The 17,286-nt window shown below is 38.7% G+C and overlaps 1 protein-coding gene across 1 annotated transcript in view; it reads right to left on the bottom strand.

The window, feature by feature from the left end:
- LOC106874287 (EF-hand calcium-binding domain-containing protein 6) overlaps positions 1 to 14,011 on the bottom strand; it is a 149,924-nt gene extending 135,913 nt beyond the window's left edge. Inside the window, exons 1-4 of the mRNA XM_089339577.1 lie at positions 13,834 to 14,011; positions 11,214 to 11,284; positions 7,221 to 7,340; positions 5,020 to 5,126 (exon numbers count right to left, since the gene is read on the bottom strand). Of these exons, the coding sequence (XP_089195703.1) occupies positions 5,020 to 5,126; positions 7,221 to 7,340; positions 11,214 to 11,284; positions 13,834 to 14,011 (476 nt within the window). The remainder of the gene's footprint in view (positions 1 to 5,019; positions 5,127 to 7,220; positions 7,341 to 11,213; positions 11,285 to 13,833) is intronic.
- Between the last annotated feature and the right edge of the window lie 3,275 nt (positions 14,012 to 17,286).

Below are 17,286 nucleotides of genomic sequence, written 5' to 3'. Positions count from 1 at the left end.
GTATAGTAGGTTCAGTTGGGCACTATCTGTGAGAAAAACAGCACCATGATGCAATTCAGTCTGCCAGAACTTTGGAAACGACATACTGTAATGCTTGGCAAAGCTCCAATACAAATATTACAAGGAGTTTAGGTGTCAATCTGAGGACAGTGCAGAGGATTTGGAAAGAGTTGGATGAGTCTAATGGTGATTAGGAAGGTACGGCAGCTTGTAAAACTCACTCTGATTGTTCTGATAAGAAAAGAACTCCTAAATTTGTTGGGGAGATCCAGGCCATGATTGACAGGGCTGACCAAAGCATTTGAGTGGATCTGATACATGGAAATTGAAAAAAGCCTGTTGTATGCATGTGTGAGTGTATCCTTGTTTTGACAACATGAGATGATTAGAAATAAGCATCATCCTTATACAAGTGGTGTTGTCTGTTTCCTGTCTTCCACAGTGAAATATTACTTTGCTCGAAAACAGCATAGGTTTGGCAACAGGAGGGGAATCTGGTCATAGAAAATCTACCTGAACAAATTCCATCTAACCCATGCAAACATGGAAAAGTAGACATTAAATGATGACAATGGTGATATAGACCAGGAGTTCTCAACCGGGATCCACATGGATTCCGGGAGTCCATATAAGATTTTGGAGGGTCCATGGATGCAATATATTAAATTGAGGGTCTATGGTAAGTTTTCAAGGACCCTGAAAAAATTGTGCTGCAGACTAGTAAAGTTTGTGCAATAACTTAGTTATACATCCACAATACACAAAATATTTTAGCAATTCTTATACAAGTCCTAATAATATTTAATTATAAAAATACAACAGAATTTCTAAACATCAAGTGGTAAGGGAGTCTACCCCAGTAAAATAGAAATCAAAGGGGTCCACAGGTAAAAAATGGTTGAGAAACCCTGATTATAGACAGACTGGTTGACAGCTTATGACATACAAAGACTTTCATAGGCATAAAAACGTGTCTAATGAGTTAGATGCCTGCTATAGATGAGATCTTAATCACATTTGTCTGTCAAGGTGGATCCTTATTTGTCAATGGTAAGATTTAAACACGATCCTAGACAGCTTTGTTTCCTGCATTACATATAACATACAGCAACCAAAAGTATACAATCATACAGCTCATAACTCCAGCAATGGTGAATAAGGATCCACTTTTCAAGTCAAATGCAGCTTTTATTCACAGCAGACATAATGATGATGATGTTGGTGATGATGATGATGATGATGATGGATATCATGATCGTAATGATGACAACAATAAAGACCACAATGACGATATTGAGACTATAACACTGAAGACTACAGCAACGATAATGATTATGATGTTGATGACAATAATGAGAATGATGACAAAAATGAAGATGACAATGGCTACTACAATGACAATTATAATAATGATGGTGATGATGATGACAATGATTATGAAGATATTGATATGTATGAAAATGATAATGATAATGATGATGATGAAGACAATACTGATATCAATAACAAGTTATGGTTATGTTCTAAAGAGCGCTGACAATACCGACTGGTGTTTTGTTGTTCAAGAACTTACATGATAATAGCCTAACTCCAACAGAATGTAGAATTCTGAGTCATTAGCATTGAACAAATGATATTTGATGACAAAAGAAGTGTGAACACTGAAGTCTCAGAGGATGATGATTTCAGAGGAATGCGAAGTGAGATATATGTCTTGAATTTAAAGAGTAGTAGAGAATGCAGATGTATTTAGAAGAATAAGGGAGGTGGGATTAACCATGTAATGTCTTTGCTGCTGTTATCCAAGTAAGACTGGTAAATCACACTTAGAGCAAATATCTCCTTTCACAGAAAAGTTTTAGCATAGTGTGCAGCCTGGAGAGCAGATTTGGACTTTAGATAAAGGGTAAATGATTATACCTGGACAGCAGAGATCTAAGATAAGGGTTAAGAGATTATGCCTGGGAGCAGAGATGGGCTTTAGATAAAGGGAAAGAGATTTGTGTCTCAGAGAAGAATAGTATGTATGGTTTGTGTGTGAGTAGGAAGTGATATGTAAGGTCTGAGTTTGATAATATCCAAGGATATTAGGGCAAAATAGTAACTACTGTCATTTATGTAACTGATTTTTTGGGGGGCATTTTATATTTTATCATTTCATTCTGTTCCACACATTGAGCTGCCTTAAACAGTTTCAAAGTATCCTGATTTCTTCTTGCAAAGAGACTGCTAGCCCCTTAACATTTTCCAGTGTCTGGACAAAGAGACATTATGAGCAGAGTGAAAGGCAGCCAATTCCAAGAAGAGAAGAATTTACCCCCGTATTAGACTGGTACTTTACTACTTCACCTTTGAAGAATAAAAAGTAAAAGTGACCCCAGCAGAATTTGAACACAAAGGCTTGAGTTGGAACAAATACCACAATGCTCAATTTACTTAAATCCGCTACCGTAAATCACTCATTTATTTATTCTTTACTCATATTCTTTTTATGATAAATCTATAGGTGAATGAATTATTGGTTTCAAATTTTGATACAAGGCCAGTAATTTTGGGGGAGGGGGTATGTCAATTACATCAACTCCCGTGCTCAATTAGTAGTTATTTTATCTACCCCAAAAGGATGAAAGGCGAAGTTGACCTCAGCAGAATTTGAACTCAGATGGACGAAATGCCACTAAGCATTTTGGCCAGTACACTGCCTATTCTGCCAACTTGCTGCCATAATAATAATAATAATAATAATAATAATAATAATAATAATAATAATCCTTTCTACTATAGGCACAAGGCCTGAAATTTTAGGGGAGTGGGCTAGTTGATTACATTAATCCCAGTGTCCAACTGGTACTTATTTTATCAACCCTAAAAGGATGAAAGTCAAAGTTGACCTCAGCAGAATTCGAACTCAGAACATAAAGATGGACAAAATACTGCAAAGCATTTTGCCCAGTGTGGCAACGATTCTGCCAGCTCACTGCCTTAGAATCAATGAATTATTAATAATTTATCAGGTAACAGACTAAAGATCACATCTGCTATAGTATTGTTGTGGTGTATATTGCAGCATATACTACTTCTTATAAAAGTTACCCTCACACCGCGCCCACCGTCTTAAGGGTGGAGCCAAATATCGAGCTGATGGTGTTACTTTGCTTGCCAGAAATTGCAATCAAATTCCCTCATGTTGCCTACTACCATGTTAAAGGTAGAATGGATACATCTAGATATACAAAATACTGTGTTGATCAGTGGGAAAGATTTGATTTTGTGCTCAAACTGAAAATTTTTCAGTCTCTTCTTTGAGTCCTGAGTTTCTTAACCATTGTTGGGATTTTACTTTGTCTATTTCTTTTCTGTTTAGCTTCACCCAATATTTTCCATGCTGGGGCTTTTCTTGCCATCATTTTATCAGGATATGTTGTTACACCAGTTATAGTTTGGATTTCAGTTGTTTTACAGCTTTTGTTGTTTCTTCTTTTTCTTCATAGTTGTCAGGTACTATGACTTCTTTCTTGTATTTTTCAGCTACCTTAAAGACAGAAAACAATTTTTTGTTTTGCTCATGTTTTGTGGACATTTGTACCAGTTTTCCTTGCTCTGAATTAGGTATTTGTGTAATCTCATGGTGGTTATTTTTTATAATAGTTTTCTCGCTGTATAAGACCTCTACCACCTTCAATACGTTGTATATATAACTTTTCTATGTCAGATTTTGGGTGGTGCATCTTAAATTAAAGTCATTAGTTTTCTTGTTTTCCTGTCTAGTTTGATTAGTTCATTTAGAGTCCAGTTAAGAATATTGTAGCTGTAACTTATAACTGGGATGGCTAGAGTGTTGATAACTGTTATCTTGTTTTTCGCATTGAGCTCTGTTTTCAGTATTAATCTAACTCATCTATAGTATTCCTTTCTTATTTTCTTTTTCATTTGTGTGTGTTGCATCGTATCTAGTTCATTGATTCCTAAATATTTTTATGACTGGCTTTGGTGTAATTCTCTTATTTCATTTACTTTATGTAGTGTGAAATTGTTCCTCTTAACTAGTTTTTCTCTTTTCAAGGTTGCACATTTTTCTATGCTGAATTTAAAGTTTATTTCTTTGGTAAATCCATGCACTGTTTGTAGTAATGTAGTAATGTTTCCAGCTATTTACCATTTGCAGTATACAGTTTTAGATCATCCATATACAAGAGATGGTTGATTGTTTTGCCATAACAGTTGTATCCACATCCAGTTCTGTGTAGCATGTCAGATAAAGGTGCCAGTGCCAAGCAGAGAAGGAGTAGAGAGAGCGTGTCTCCCTGGAATATTATTATTATTATTATTATTATTATTATTATTATTATTATTCAACATTTGGTAGTTTCAGGCAAATTTCTACTGCGTCACCTCCTACACCTCTATGTTGCTGGGGTGTGTGCAGCATTGTGTGTTCTTTTTTGTGGCTGGGAGTGTGCAAATACTTTCTGGTATTGTATTGCATCAGTTTCTTTTTTTTTATGGGGTGTGGTGCAGTTTTTTGTTGTATTAGTGTTTGTATTGTGTGTTGGATGTGTAATGCGTTGGGTATCTGGCTGCTGGTGGTAGTTTATTTCATTGGATATTTGCGAGATAGAGTGTGTCTTGTGTTTGTGAATTGTTTTGTTTAGCTTGCATATTTGAATTGATAGTGTCTTGCGTAGGATGTGAGCTGTTCCTTGTAGAGCTATGTTTTGGATCATGTGTAGTGCGGAGGATCCAGATATAGCTTCTACATTTTTGTTCATATTTCTTCTTCTACTCCTTCTTCTTCTTCTTATTATTATTAAGAAGGAGGAGGAGGAAGAGGAGGAGGAGGAGGAAGAAGAAGAAGAAGAAGAAGAAGAAGAAGAAGAAGAAGAAGAAGAAGAAGAAGAAGAAGAAGAAGAAGAAGAAGAAGAAGAAGAAGAAGAAGAAGAAGCAGCAGCAGCAGCAGCAGATGGAGATGAAGGAGGAGGAAATAGGTCCAAATTAACATGAAATATTTAGAGTACAAACTTTTGTCTTCTAGAAATACTGGTCAGTCTATTATTTGAGTTGCTTTTGTGGCTAAATTTGTCTAAGAAGTTCGAATAATTAATGGATCCATCTGGATTTTTGTTGATCTGCAGAAAAAGAAACAAAATAAATGATGAGCCTCATAATCATCATTATCAACATCACTACCACCATCACCATCAACAATAACAACATCATCGTCTTTACCACCATCACCATCACCATCATTCTCCTCACCAACACCGACACCATCATTTACATAGCTTATATAATTGCAAAATACATGTTGCTTGACCCTGGGCCTTCATATACCTGGTACTGCATTGTCTGATATATTGCTGTTGTATATGAGCCCCGCTTACATTTCTTTTTTTTTTTCTTCTTGAGATTGGTGATAATATATCATACTGCCTGGTTTAACTCCACCCAATGGCCTGCTCCAGATAGACTCCAAGCACGGTGTTATTATGACATCATGGCACACCAACGCTTTTACACTTACCTAGATACTGAAAAATAATTGTCCACTGAAAAATTCTCCTTCCTCTTCTCTAATATTCATGGACACTATCAAACCCAAATCTTACATATCCCTTATTACTAACACACAACCCACACATACTATTCTTTGCTGAGACCCAAATCTCTTTCCCTTTATTTAAAGCCCATCTCTGCTGCCCACGCATAATCTCTTATCCCTTATCTTAAACCTCTGCTGTCTAGGTATAATCACTTACCCTTTGTCTGCTCTCCAGGTTACATGCTAAAACTTTCTCTGTGAAAAGAGATATTTGCCCTAAGTGTGACTTACCAAACTGTGGGGATGAAATGAGTGAGACGGAAAGGGCTGTGGCATCAATGGTCAAGGAGCCTGACCAGAACAGGAAGATGGAGAGAGGAAGTGAGGGAAAGAAAGACCAGGGTCATCCTCTTTTGGCTTGCTGCAGTCGCTGTGAATGGACATCAGTGGAGCAAGCTAGCATGATTGGTAGTAGCAGCTGCTAATATTAGGGCACGAGTTTGGACTTAGCACAGCTGGACAGCCAACAATGAGAGGTAGGTGAACCGTATCTTATTTCCCCACATACCACAAGCTATTTCGGTTCTCATGTATAAATATATTCTTCCATTGTTGTTCCCTTCCATGAGATGGCAGCAAAGATAAAAATTGGCAGCAATGCTGTTAGACCTTTCTATAGCAAAGGATCTGTAGTTGCATAGATCCCTAAGATAAACATGGTGGTCAGGCTACAAGGCATCGGCGATGTAGTGGATCTCATAACCTGTACCTGGAGGAAGCGCATTGGCACTGTACCTTGAGATGGACAAGGAAGACCAATTGAGTGCGGTGAAGACTGAGCAGCGCTTGAGGGAAGCCTATATGGAGGGAATGTATGCCATGATTGCTATGCTGGGAACAGTCATGTGGACAGGGGAACAGGTCAATGAGTATGTCAAGGAGGTTCGGAGACTGGCCATGCTATCTGGTTTTACCGGAGAGGTCTAGAGAAGGCAGCACAACTGGCCTTCATAAATGGCTTTCTTGACAACATATCGGTGTCATTGTGCAGTCACTGCTCGTAGTTGAAGTCTTCGTTGGGGGAAAGGCATTCAAAGTCCTCATGGATACAGGCTGTACAACATCTCTCATGACCCTGAGGGTAACAAAAAAATGGAAGGGGACAAGTAGTGTTTGAGCAGTCGATGGCAGCAAAACTGGATGTAAGGGTATCAGTGGCATCAAGATAGTAGTGTGGGGCACAACATTGAAGCTGCAGGCGATTGTGATTGACCACGTGGTAGACAGAACTGACATAGTGATGGGCATGGACATGATCAACTGCCTTGGAAGTGTCAGTGTCGGTGGAGACATGATTTCGTTTGGTGGTGCGGGGGTGTCCCACACTATGAGAGGGAGCTAGAACTCCGCAAGGGACTGTGCTGCTTACACCATTGACTGTGCTTACACTAATAGCAAGCTGCTTTCACTGGTTATGCATGTTCTGCTTTTCATGTGGGTTACCATTACACATCCAACAAATCACGTTGATTGTGTATCAGTTACAATTCCACGGAGATCTCCTATTCAATGGCATATATAAGCATCAGCTGTCATTACATAGCATCATACTTCTTACAGAGAATTTAGAATAAAAATCAGAAGCTGATCATTGAGAAAAGTAAAGTAACATAAAACTGACCTTACAAACAATGTTTTCAAACACAGTGTCGGAAATATGTCCAAAGAACATCTCGATAACCTTTCGGAAATCCTTTACTTTGACTGAAAAATTCTTCTTTGTGTCAAAATATTTAAAACTCTTGCAAAAAAACAAAAAAAATATTGGATTTAATAACACTGATAACATGCACACACACACACACACACACACACACACACACACAGAGTCATTCAACACCACATAAGCTTTGACTGAACAAACCTGTGACCAAAATCTTTCTAACCATGGTCATTTATCTAAATTTTGGACCAAGTATAAAGAATTTCTAGATGCACTCCTTTCTTAAAGTCAGCTGGGTATCATTTATAAGATATTCGGTTATATTTTTAGCAAGTCTTGTTTACTTGTCAGTAATGATCATGTGATCATATTTCTATCAATATTTCCTCAGTGGTAAAATATCATCATCATCATCATCATCGTTTAACGTCCGCTTTCCATGCTAGCATGGGTTGGACGATTTGACTGAGGACTGGTGAAACCGGATGGCAACACCAGGCTCCAGTCTGATTTGGCAGAGTTTCTACAGCTGGATGCCCTTCCTAACGCCAACCACTCAGAGAGTGTAGTGGGTGCTTTTACGTGTCACCTGCACGAAAACGGCCACGCTCGAAATGGTGTCTTTTATGTGCCACCCGCACAAGCCAGTCCAGGGGCACTGGCAACGATCTCGCTCGAAAATCCTACAGGAGCCAGTCAGGCGGTACTGGCAACGGCCACGCTCAAAATGGTGCATCTCATGTGCCACCCGCACAAGAACCAGTCCAGGGGCACTGGCAACGATCTTACTTGGCTTGCCGGGTCTTCTCACGCACAGCCCATTTCCAAAGGTCTCGGTCCGTAGTCATCGCCTCGGTGAGGCCCAATGTACGAAGGTCTTGCCTCACCACCTCAGCCCAGGTCTTCCTGGGCCTACCTCTTCCACGGGTTCCCTCAACTGTTAGGGTGTGGCACTTTTTCACGCAGCTATCCTCCTCCATTCTCACCACATGTCCATACCAGCGCAATCGTCTCTCTTGCACGCCACAACTGATGCTTCTAATGTTCAGCTTTTCTCTCAAGATACTTACACTCATGATCAATTAAATTAGACATTTATAAGCTACACCTTTATTAACTAGCCTGCTATTTTCACTCCATTTTCTTTTTCAGTTCTAAGACATGGGCTACAAGACCACATCATACAAGACCACTTATGTTTCCTCTTTAGTACTGGGGATGTTTCAATTATGAAATAGGAAATATACATAGTAGGTAAACATACACCCCATACCCACAGTTTATACTTATATACAGGTAGAATAGTTAGTGGGTTGTTATGTAGATGTGTGTGTGTGTGTGTGTGTGTGTGTGTGTGTGTGTATGTAAATGCATATGTATGTAGGCAAATGGATATGAATGTAAACAGATAGACATACAGACAGATAGGTACATAGGTAATATGAACAGACAAGCATACATACACAAATAAAGACTGAAACACATGACCATATACACACACACTTCACTTCACACAAGGACACATATGGAGACACACATCCACACATATGGAGATACACATCCGTATATACAGACACAGTACATAGTTACAAAAACCCATATGCACACACATAAAAACACACAAACACGAACACATGAATATGCAGAATACATACAAACATACATACATATGCACACACACATACATGTATGCATACACTTACATACATGTGTATGCGCACACACACTGATCCACACTCATGGGTACAAACAAACAAAAGAATACAGTTTGGATAACGGACAGAGTCAATGAGTATTGAAAAGGTTGCAAGGCAATGAAAATTTTAGGAAAAATAAATAAGTAAATGAGTGGAAATTTTACCGGTGAACGTGTTGAATAATAAGGCACTAAAAGAGAATGACTCTCCCCAGACACAACAATATATATATATATATGATGATGATGATGATGATGATATATATTAATATTTAGCAGAAGTAACAGAGTGATTCAAAGTCTGAGAGTTTTATGCTTGGACCTTGAGTCACTCAGTTACTTCTGCTAAATATTAATAAAAATATACAAATACTCATATTCTGAGTTTTATTTTTCCTGCCTGCATTAACATACCTATATATATAGATATAATTCTTTTTATTTACCCAGGCCTATTCCCCATTTCTTTAGGAAGGGGTAGCCACAACAAGACACACACCAGGCATTTCATTCATTTCCCAGCTCAAAGAAACGAGCCCCATTCTATGCTTGGATCAAGACATAGAACGCAACTCCCAATATTAGCAGCGGGGCCGAACAGCATATGCTGGTTTACCCCTGCCGCATCATGCTGATTCCATACCCCTTTGAGCAACATCAAATTCACTCATCTGTCCACAAACACTCTCCAAGCTTTCCTATCATTTATAAACTCTCTTGCCTCTCTCACTCCAACACCGCTAACCGCCAAAGCTTTCCTCACTCCATCCATACACACAAACCAAGGTCTGCCTCTGGTTCTAGCTACCTACCACTTCTACTTTCATCACCCTCCTTACCATCTGCTCCTCATCCATCCTCTTCGTGTGCCCAAACCACCTCAACATTCATCTATCCATTTTGGTTGTTAGTTTTTCTCCCATTCCTGCTTGCCTTTGCACCTCCTCATTCCTCATCCTGCCCATCCGTATCACACCAACCATAGCCCTCAAACATCTCATCTCAGCCCCCTCCTTTCCACCTCTCTCAGCTCTCACGTCTCTGCCCCATATAACATTGTCGGCACAATCACGCCCTCATACACACCTCTTTTTACTTTCATATTCAATCATTTATCTCTCAGCATACCTTTCACAACTCCCCTCCCTCCCTCTATATCCCACTTCCTCAGCCAACCCCACCATCCCAGATACTTAAAAACACTCACCTCCTCTAACATCTCACCATTTATACTCACATCCATCCTACCGGCCATTCCATCTCTCGAACATCTCATCCCCTTACTCTCAGCTACATTCACTTTCAGTTTCCTCCTCTCACACACTCTTCCAAACTCTATCACCAGTCTCCTCAGTTGCTCTTCCGAATCTGCCACCAGTGCTGTATCATCAGCAAACAACTGACTCACCTGCCATTTCTCTCCACTTTCTCTCACCATTTGGGTTCCCCTACCAAAAGTTCTAGCATTCACCTCTCTCACCACACCAGCCATATATAAATTAAACAGCCACAGAGACATCACCCAACTCTGTCTTAACCCCACCTTCACATCAAAGCACTCACTTCACCACCCACCCTAACACATGCCCTACTTTCTCTATAAAATATATATATTTATATATATATAAGGGTAAAGACCCCTTTTGGTTATGAAAGTTTCCCTCCAAGGCACAAGTCCAGGCAAGATTGTTTGTGGAAAACCAGCAGTCACCCATGCATATCAGTCTCCCCTTTCCATGCCACTGATGTTATCCAAGGGAAAGGCAAAGACCAATACAGCTTGGCACCAGTGAAATCACAATTCAATTCTACAGTTTAGTGAACTGGAGGAACATGAAATAAAGTGTCTTGCTCAAGAACACAACACACTAGCACAGTCCAAGTATCAAACTTACTATCTCACAATTATAAGCCCAATGCTCTAACCACTGAACCATGTGCCTTCACACACACACACACACACACACACATGTACATGTGAGTGTGTGTGTGTGTGTGTATGTGCATGCATATACATAGACATGCACACACACACACACACATACCACATCAACTAACCACATCACACATCTACCACATCAACTAACAAGGATTTGGTCAGTCTGGGGCTATATAGTAGGAGACAAATACTCAATGTGCTATGCAGTAGGACTGAACCTGAAACCATATGGTCAGTAAGTGAACTTTTTACCCACATAGCTATGCCTGCACCTATTTATGATATAAATTGTAAGATGATAATTTAAATTATATACCTTAAGAAAGTCTTCAAACTTTTCTCCAACAAAAGCTCGCAAACCATTCTCCAAAGCAAAAGGCTCAGATCCTGGAAATAGAAATTTATTCTGAATAATTTTCAGAGAAATATATTTTATTTATACAAGATTGTTTCAATGACAACAATGTTAACCTTTTTGTTACCATCTTTCTTTTGAAATACACTGCCTTAGTTTCAGTCAATTTTGAAAGTAATGAAAGAATTTAATAAAATGATGTGATTATTAGGCAGGTGCAAGAGAAAATTTGAATTTCAATAACATTAGAACAGGAAATTCATATCATAAAACCAAGGGCAATTTTAGGCAGTGGGGTATGAAAATGGTTAAAGCTATTTAAAAGCAACATCTGAATATATAGGAAGTCCCTAAAATCTGGACACACAGGAAATCTCATTAACTATGTTTTTTTATCTAGGAGTGGCTGTGTGGTAAGTAGGTTGCTTACCAACCACACGGTTCTGGGTTCAGTCCCACTGCGTGGCACCTTGGGGCAAGTGTCTTCTACTATAGCCTCGGGCCGACCAAAGCCTTGTGAGTGGATTTGGTAGATGGAAACTGAAAGAAGCCTGTCGTATATATGTACATATATATATATATATATATGTTTGTGTGTCTGTGTTTGTCTCCCCAACATCGCTTGACAACCGATGGTGGTGTGTTTACGTCCCCGTAACTTAGCGGTTCGGCAAAAGAGCCCGATAGAATAAGTACTAGGCATCCAAAGAATAAGTCCTGGGGTCGATTTGCTCGTCTAAAGGCGGTGCTCCAGCATGGCCACAGTCAAATGACTGAAACAAGTAAAAGAGTAAAAGAGTAAAGAGTATATTTCATATATTATATTTTACCTATATATTTTTTACTCAATGAAAATCACAGATGCAACACACTTGATGGAAGGCATAAAGAGTAAATATGCTCAAATTGATGGCAATGTAGAGTTATTGCATCGGGTTCACATGAATCTTACAAAGTGCACCGACCTTTGCATCACAAATGGTGGAAATAATATTGAAGATGTTATTCATTAATATTCCAAATGAATAAAATGGCGTTGAAAATTTTATGTGTATTTCTTGAAAATGAACTATTTGCCTGTGTCCAGACTTTAGGGACACCTTGTACAAACAAAATAGAAAGCTTCAGTTTTGAGCCTACAATGCCCATCGGCTGAGACTGAAACCTGGAAAAGAGCCAAACCAAGGCAAAAAAAGAAAATTTATTTTTAAGTAAAATATGTCATTGTATTTTTAAGTAAAAATATTTAATTTTAGGTGCAAAGTCTTGGTGGCTTCCTTATATCATTTCCTTGGACAACATTAATTACAGTGTCGTGAGATAGATAATGTGAAATCATCATCATCATCACCATTTAACATCCATTTTCCATGCTGGTATGGGCTGGACAGTCTGACAGTTGGCAAGGCCAGGAGCCATACAATTGTCTGTTTTGTCATGATTTCTACAGTTAGGTGCCCTTCCTAATGCTAACTACTTTACAGATTGTGCTGGGTACATTTTATTTGACACCAGCACCAGTGCTTTTTATGTGATACTAGCACCAGTACTTTTCACGTGACAGCAACACCAGTGCTTTTAGACTGATACCAGCACCGAGAGAGTCACCAAGTACCTTGCAAAACAAAAACCCCTCAACTGGAAGGTAGGAGTAGTATTGAAGAGGTGTTGCTTTGTGCCAGTTGAGAGATAAAAGGTACAGGGGAGAGAGATAGGTGTCTTGCTATTGAGTAGATACATGGATACCCCAGCTGGAAAGCAAAGGAGAGTGAGTTAGGGAGTAAGATAAAGAGAGCAATAGGGAGAGAGATGACAGCAAAGATGTTTCAGGACATGCCCTCAAAGGATATTAGAGTGGTAAGAATAGGCGAGGTGATATATGAAGGCACATGGCTCAGTGGTTAGAGCATTGGACCCACAATCATGTGGTAGTGAGTTTGATTCCCAGACAGGGCTGTGTGTTGTGTTCTTGAGCAAGACACTTTATTTCTTGTTGCTCCAGTTCCCTCAGCTGTAGAAATGAGTTGCAATGTCACTGGTGTCAAGCTGTATCAGTTTTGTTATTCTCTTGAATAACATCAGTGGCATACAGAAGGGAGGCTGGTATGCATGGGTGACTGCTGATCTTCCATTAACAACGTTGCTGGACTTGTGCTTTGGAGGGTAACTTTCTAGGTGTAATCCCATGGTCATTCATGGTCAAAGGGGGTTTTACCGTTATAGTGGTTTGAGATGGTTGAATGGGCAGGATGTGGTGACTGTAACAAATGATGGAGAGAAATGTAGGAGAGGCTCAAGGCAGCGGTTGCAGCAAATACATGAGGACACTGAGGGTGATAGTAGGTAAGCAAGGTATTAAAGATGGAGAACAGCACAGGGGTGAGAAAGCACAGAAAGGTGGTGTTTGGTGGAGACAGCAGACAGAGTATTATGTCTTGAGTTTGAATATCTCATTGCGAATAATGTTATGACAATGTTGGGGTGTGCACAAGGGTATAGAATAGTATTACCCAAATAAATATTTGGATATGGTTATCTGGAATAACCTTTCACAGAATTAATATGCTCATACAGAACATACTCTGTACTATACCAAACGTAGGTCCGATATTAAACTGACACAGTAATCCAATGTGCACAATCAACACTGTCAATTGCTGACTGTCAACTACCGACAGTTCACACAGTTTCTTCATTTTATTGAAATGCATCGGTCCACTTTTGGTCAAGTGGGGGTGGTCAGTATCCTTCCACAACATCTCGCATTTTTTGAGAACTACCCTCCCATAACTTCTCCCCCTTTTGAGAATTAAACCCTGTCCAGAGTTTAATATCTCTTACACTTAGGGTTTAATTCCAGTATTTCCATTCTTTTCCATTTTCTGTTATTTGAATGTGTACTTTCAATTTGAGACCATTTATTCCATACATCTTTTTTAAGGTGATTTATATGTCTTTAAGTTCAAAATATTTTCCTTTTACCAAGAATTTTTCAATTTGTTTAATAATTACACCATCCTCCCACCTTTCTTTACATATCTATATGATTTTAAAAAAACTTTGTCACCTATCATAAAGAATTTTGAAGTATATTTGTTGTTTGCCATTTTTCTTCTTTTACTCAGTATCAACTTATCAAAGATGGATCTAATCTTTCTAGCAAACATTAATTCCACAGGTGACATTCCAGACAGGGTATTCAGATTAGATGATACTCGGTACACTCTTAGAAATTGTTGAAGTGCTAGGTCATCCATTACTTCAACGTTCACCGTTTTCTATGCTTTCTTAAAAGTACCAACAAAATGCTCCACTTGTCCATTTGACCTAGGATGATATTGTGGAGTGGTGACATGTTCAATAACGAACATTTTACAAAATTTTTTGAACTCATCTGGAGTAAACTGAGTTCCGTTATCAGACACAATAATGTCAGGAATACCATATCTGGTGAACAATTCATGTAAAAAAACTTACTGTAACTTCAGATGTCAGCTTTTTACATTTATGCACTTCAGGCCACTTAGAAACACTGTATAACACAACAAGGTAATATGAATCCTTAAGTGAACCTATGTAATCAACGTGCAGTCTGGTTGATGGAATATCTATTTTTGACCACAGTTGCTATTTTGTGGTTGGTGCTTTTAAAGCTAGGGCACAACTTCTGCAAGCTTTCACTAGTTCTTCAATATCACAGTTCATTGTTGGCCAATACGCATAACTTCTCATTAACGATTTCATTCTCAAACTCCCTGGGTGACCAATGAGAAATTCCTTTAATAATTGCTTGTTGTCGTGTGGCTGGTACTACAACTCTTTGTGCATACCGTGATCATTGCCAGAGCAGCTGTCTGGCTTCTGCGCCAGTGGCATGTAAATAGCACCATTTGAGTGTGATTGTTACCAGCGTCGCCTCACTGGCACGTGAAAAAAACATTCAAGCGAGATCGTTGCCAGTGCCACTGGACTGACTCCTGTGCAGGCGGCACGTAAAATACACCATTTTGAGCGTGGCCATTGCCAGTACCGCCTGACTGGCCTTCATGCCAGTGGTACGTAAAAGCACCCACTACACTCTCGGAGTGGTTGGTGTTAGGAAGGGCATCCAGCAGTAGAAATTCTGCCAGATCAGATTGGAGCCTGGTGCAGCCATCTGGCTCGCCAGTCCTCAGTCAAACCGTCCAACCCATGCCAGCATGGAAAGCAGATGATGATGATATATATATATATATATATATAATGAGCTTCTTTCATTTTCTGTCTATCAAATTCAAGAGACTATAGTTGGCCTGGATCTACAGTAGACAATTACCTAGAGTGCCATACAGTGGAGCTGAACCCAAGACCATGTTGTTAGGAAGTGAACTTCTTAACCATGTAGCCATGCCTTCACCTATACTAATGCCTGTACCTATAGCCAGGCCTATAGAAAATAAGGTCTCATATATGTATTATAGAGATTCGGAAAACTTTAAGTAACTGATTACCTATAAAATTAGTAAACAAAATCTCCCTTTAACAGTGCTAAAGGATGTTTAAAATGTAAAAATAACAACGAAAGAGGATAACTCACTAACTATCAACTAAATGAAATTTTTGGAATAGAAGAGAGGAGTGATTCTGATCTTTACATTTAAGGAAGAAATAAGTATGCTTCAGACTTATTGGGCCCTCTTCAATGAAACATTTTCTCAGTTGGCAAGGCTTAAAAGTGATCAGTATATATAGAAATAGAGGGAACACAGTAACACTGATTATTAACATCAACAATATGCTAAAGGAATTACCCCAAGGGAATGTTCTGCATACAAAATACACATACAATAAAGCCTTACATATGCAAAATAGTAAGATAATGATTTCAATTAATTGAAATTATCCAAGCAATTAAGACAAAATCTACCTCAAAAGAGGTTAAAAAAACCAAAACTAAAAATAGCAAACATGGGAGATAACTTCAATAAAATCAGCTAATTAAAATTTTTGGAAACTAAACATGAAACAAATAGAAGTCAAACTCAGGTTTAAAAACTTGCTTTGATTTACCAATTATTTGTCAATTTAACTAATTATTAGTCAATGTGCTTTAGAATATTTTTGTTTATCTATTGTTACATTGATACTCTTCAATCATTTGAACAACAAAAATGTGAAACTCAGAGTTATCATTCAGTCTCAGAGTAAGCTTTAGTGCACTGTCATGGTATTAGCTGTCAAAAGATAGACAGACAGACAGACAGATAGATAGATAGACAGACAGGCAGATAGATAGCTCCGGTCAGTCAGTAGCCAAAGAAACAGATTTCAACTCAAACCAGCAGTAACGTTCCTTGTTTAGATTTTTCTACTTTCACTTCTGACAGCTAATACCATGACAGTGCCAGCTTTAGTGTCTAAAACAATACAAACACTCCATTTTGTGTATTGAGTACTTTTTCTCTGTTTGTTAATACAAATGCTTACTTGTCCATATGGATTGAAACTGTTCCCCCTTTTATTATCCTAAGCTTATTCATAGACATACACACACAAAAATTATATAATATAAATATATGTGTGTACATGGATAAATGAACAGACACACACACATACACACAGTACATACTCAGATACTTGTGTATGTGAATGCACATATGCACAGACATTGACAAGCACTTATTCATATATACACATAGAAACACAAATGGACACATACACACACACACATAAACTTTCACACAGACTTGTACACTGGTGCATGTACACACACACACACATACACACAGATGCGCATACTATTCCATTAAACATATCCTGTTGCTGTCAGTTTTGTTTCTCTCTCTCCCTCTCAGCTTCCCCTCTTCTCTCTCTCTCTCCCTGTTTCACTCTCTTTTATTTTTCTCCTTCATACTCATCATTGCTACTTATCTTTCTCCTTTTCTTTTCTCGTAATTTCTCCTCTCCCTGCTTCCAATGACTGAGTCTTGACCAATGTTAAAATAGATGCTTAACATTCCTTTGAATGTGACTGACGAAGCTAAGTGCATGATTC

This window comes from Octopus bimaculoides, chromosome 22 (assembly GCF_046866305.1).
Source record: "Octopus bimaculoides isolate indiv1 chromosome 22, ASM4686630v1, whole genome shotgun sequence".
NCBI lineage: Eukaryota > Metazoa > Mollusca > Cephalopoda > Octopoda > Octopodidae > Octopus > Octopus bimaculoides.
Note: the sequence above shows the minus strand (reverse complement) of the source record. Positions and strands in the feature narration are given on the sequence as shown.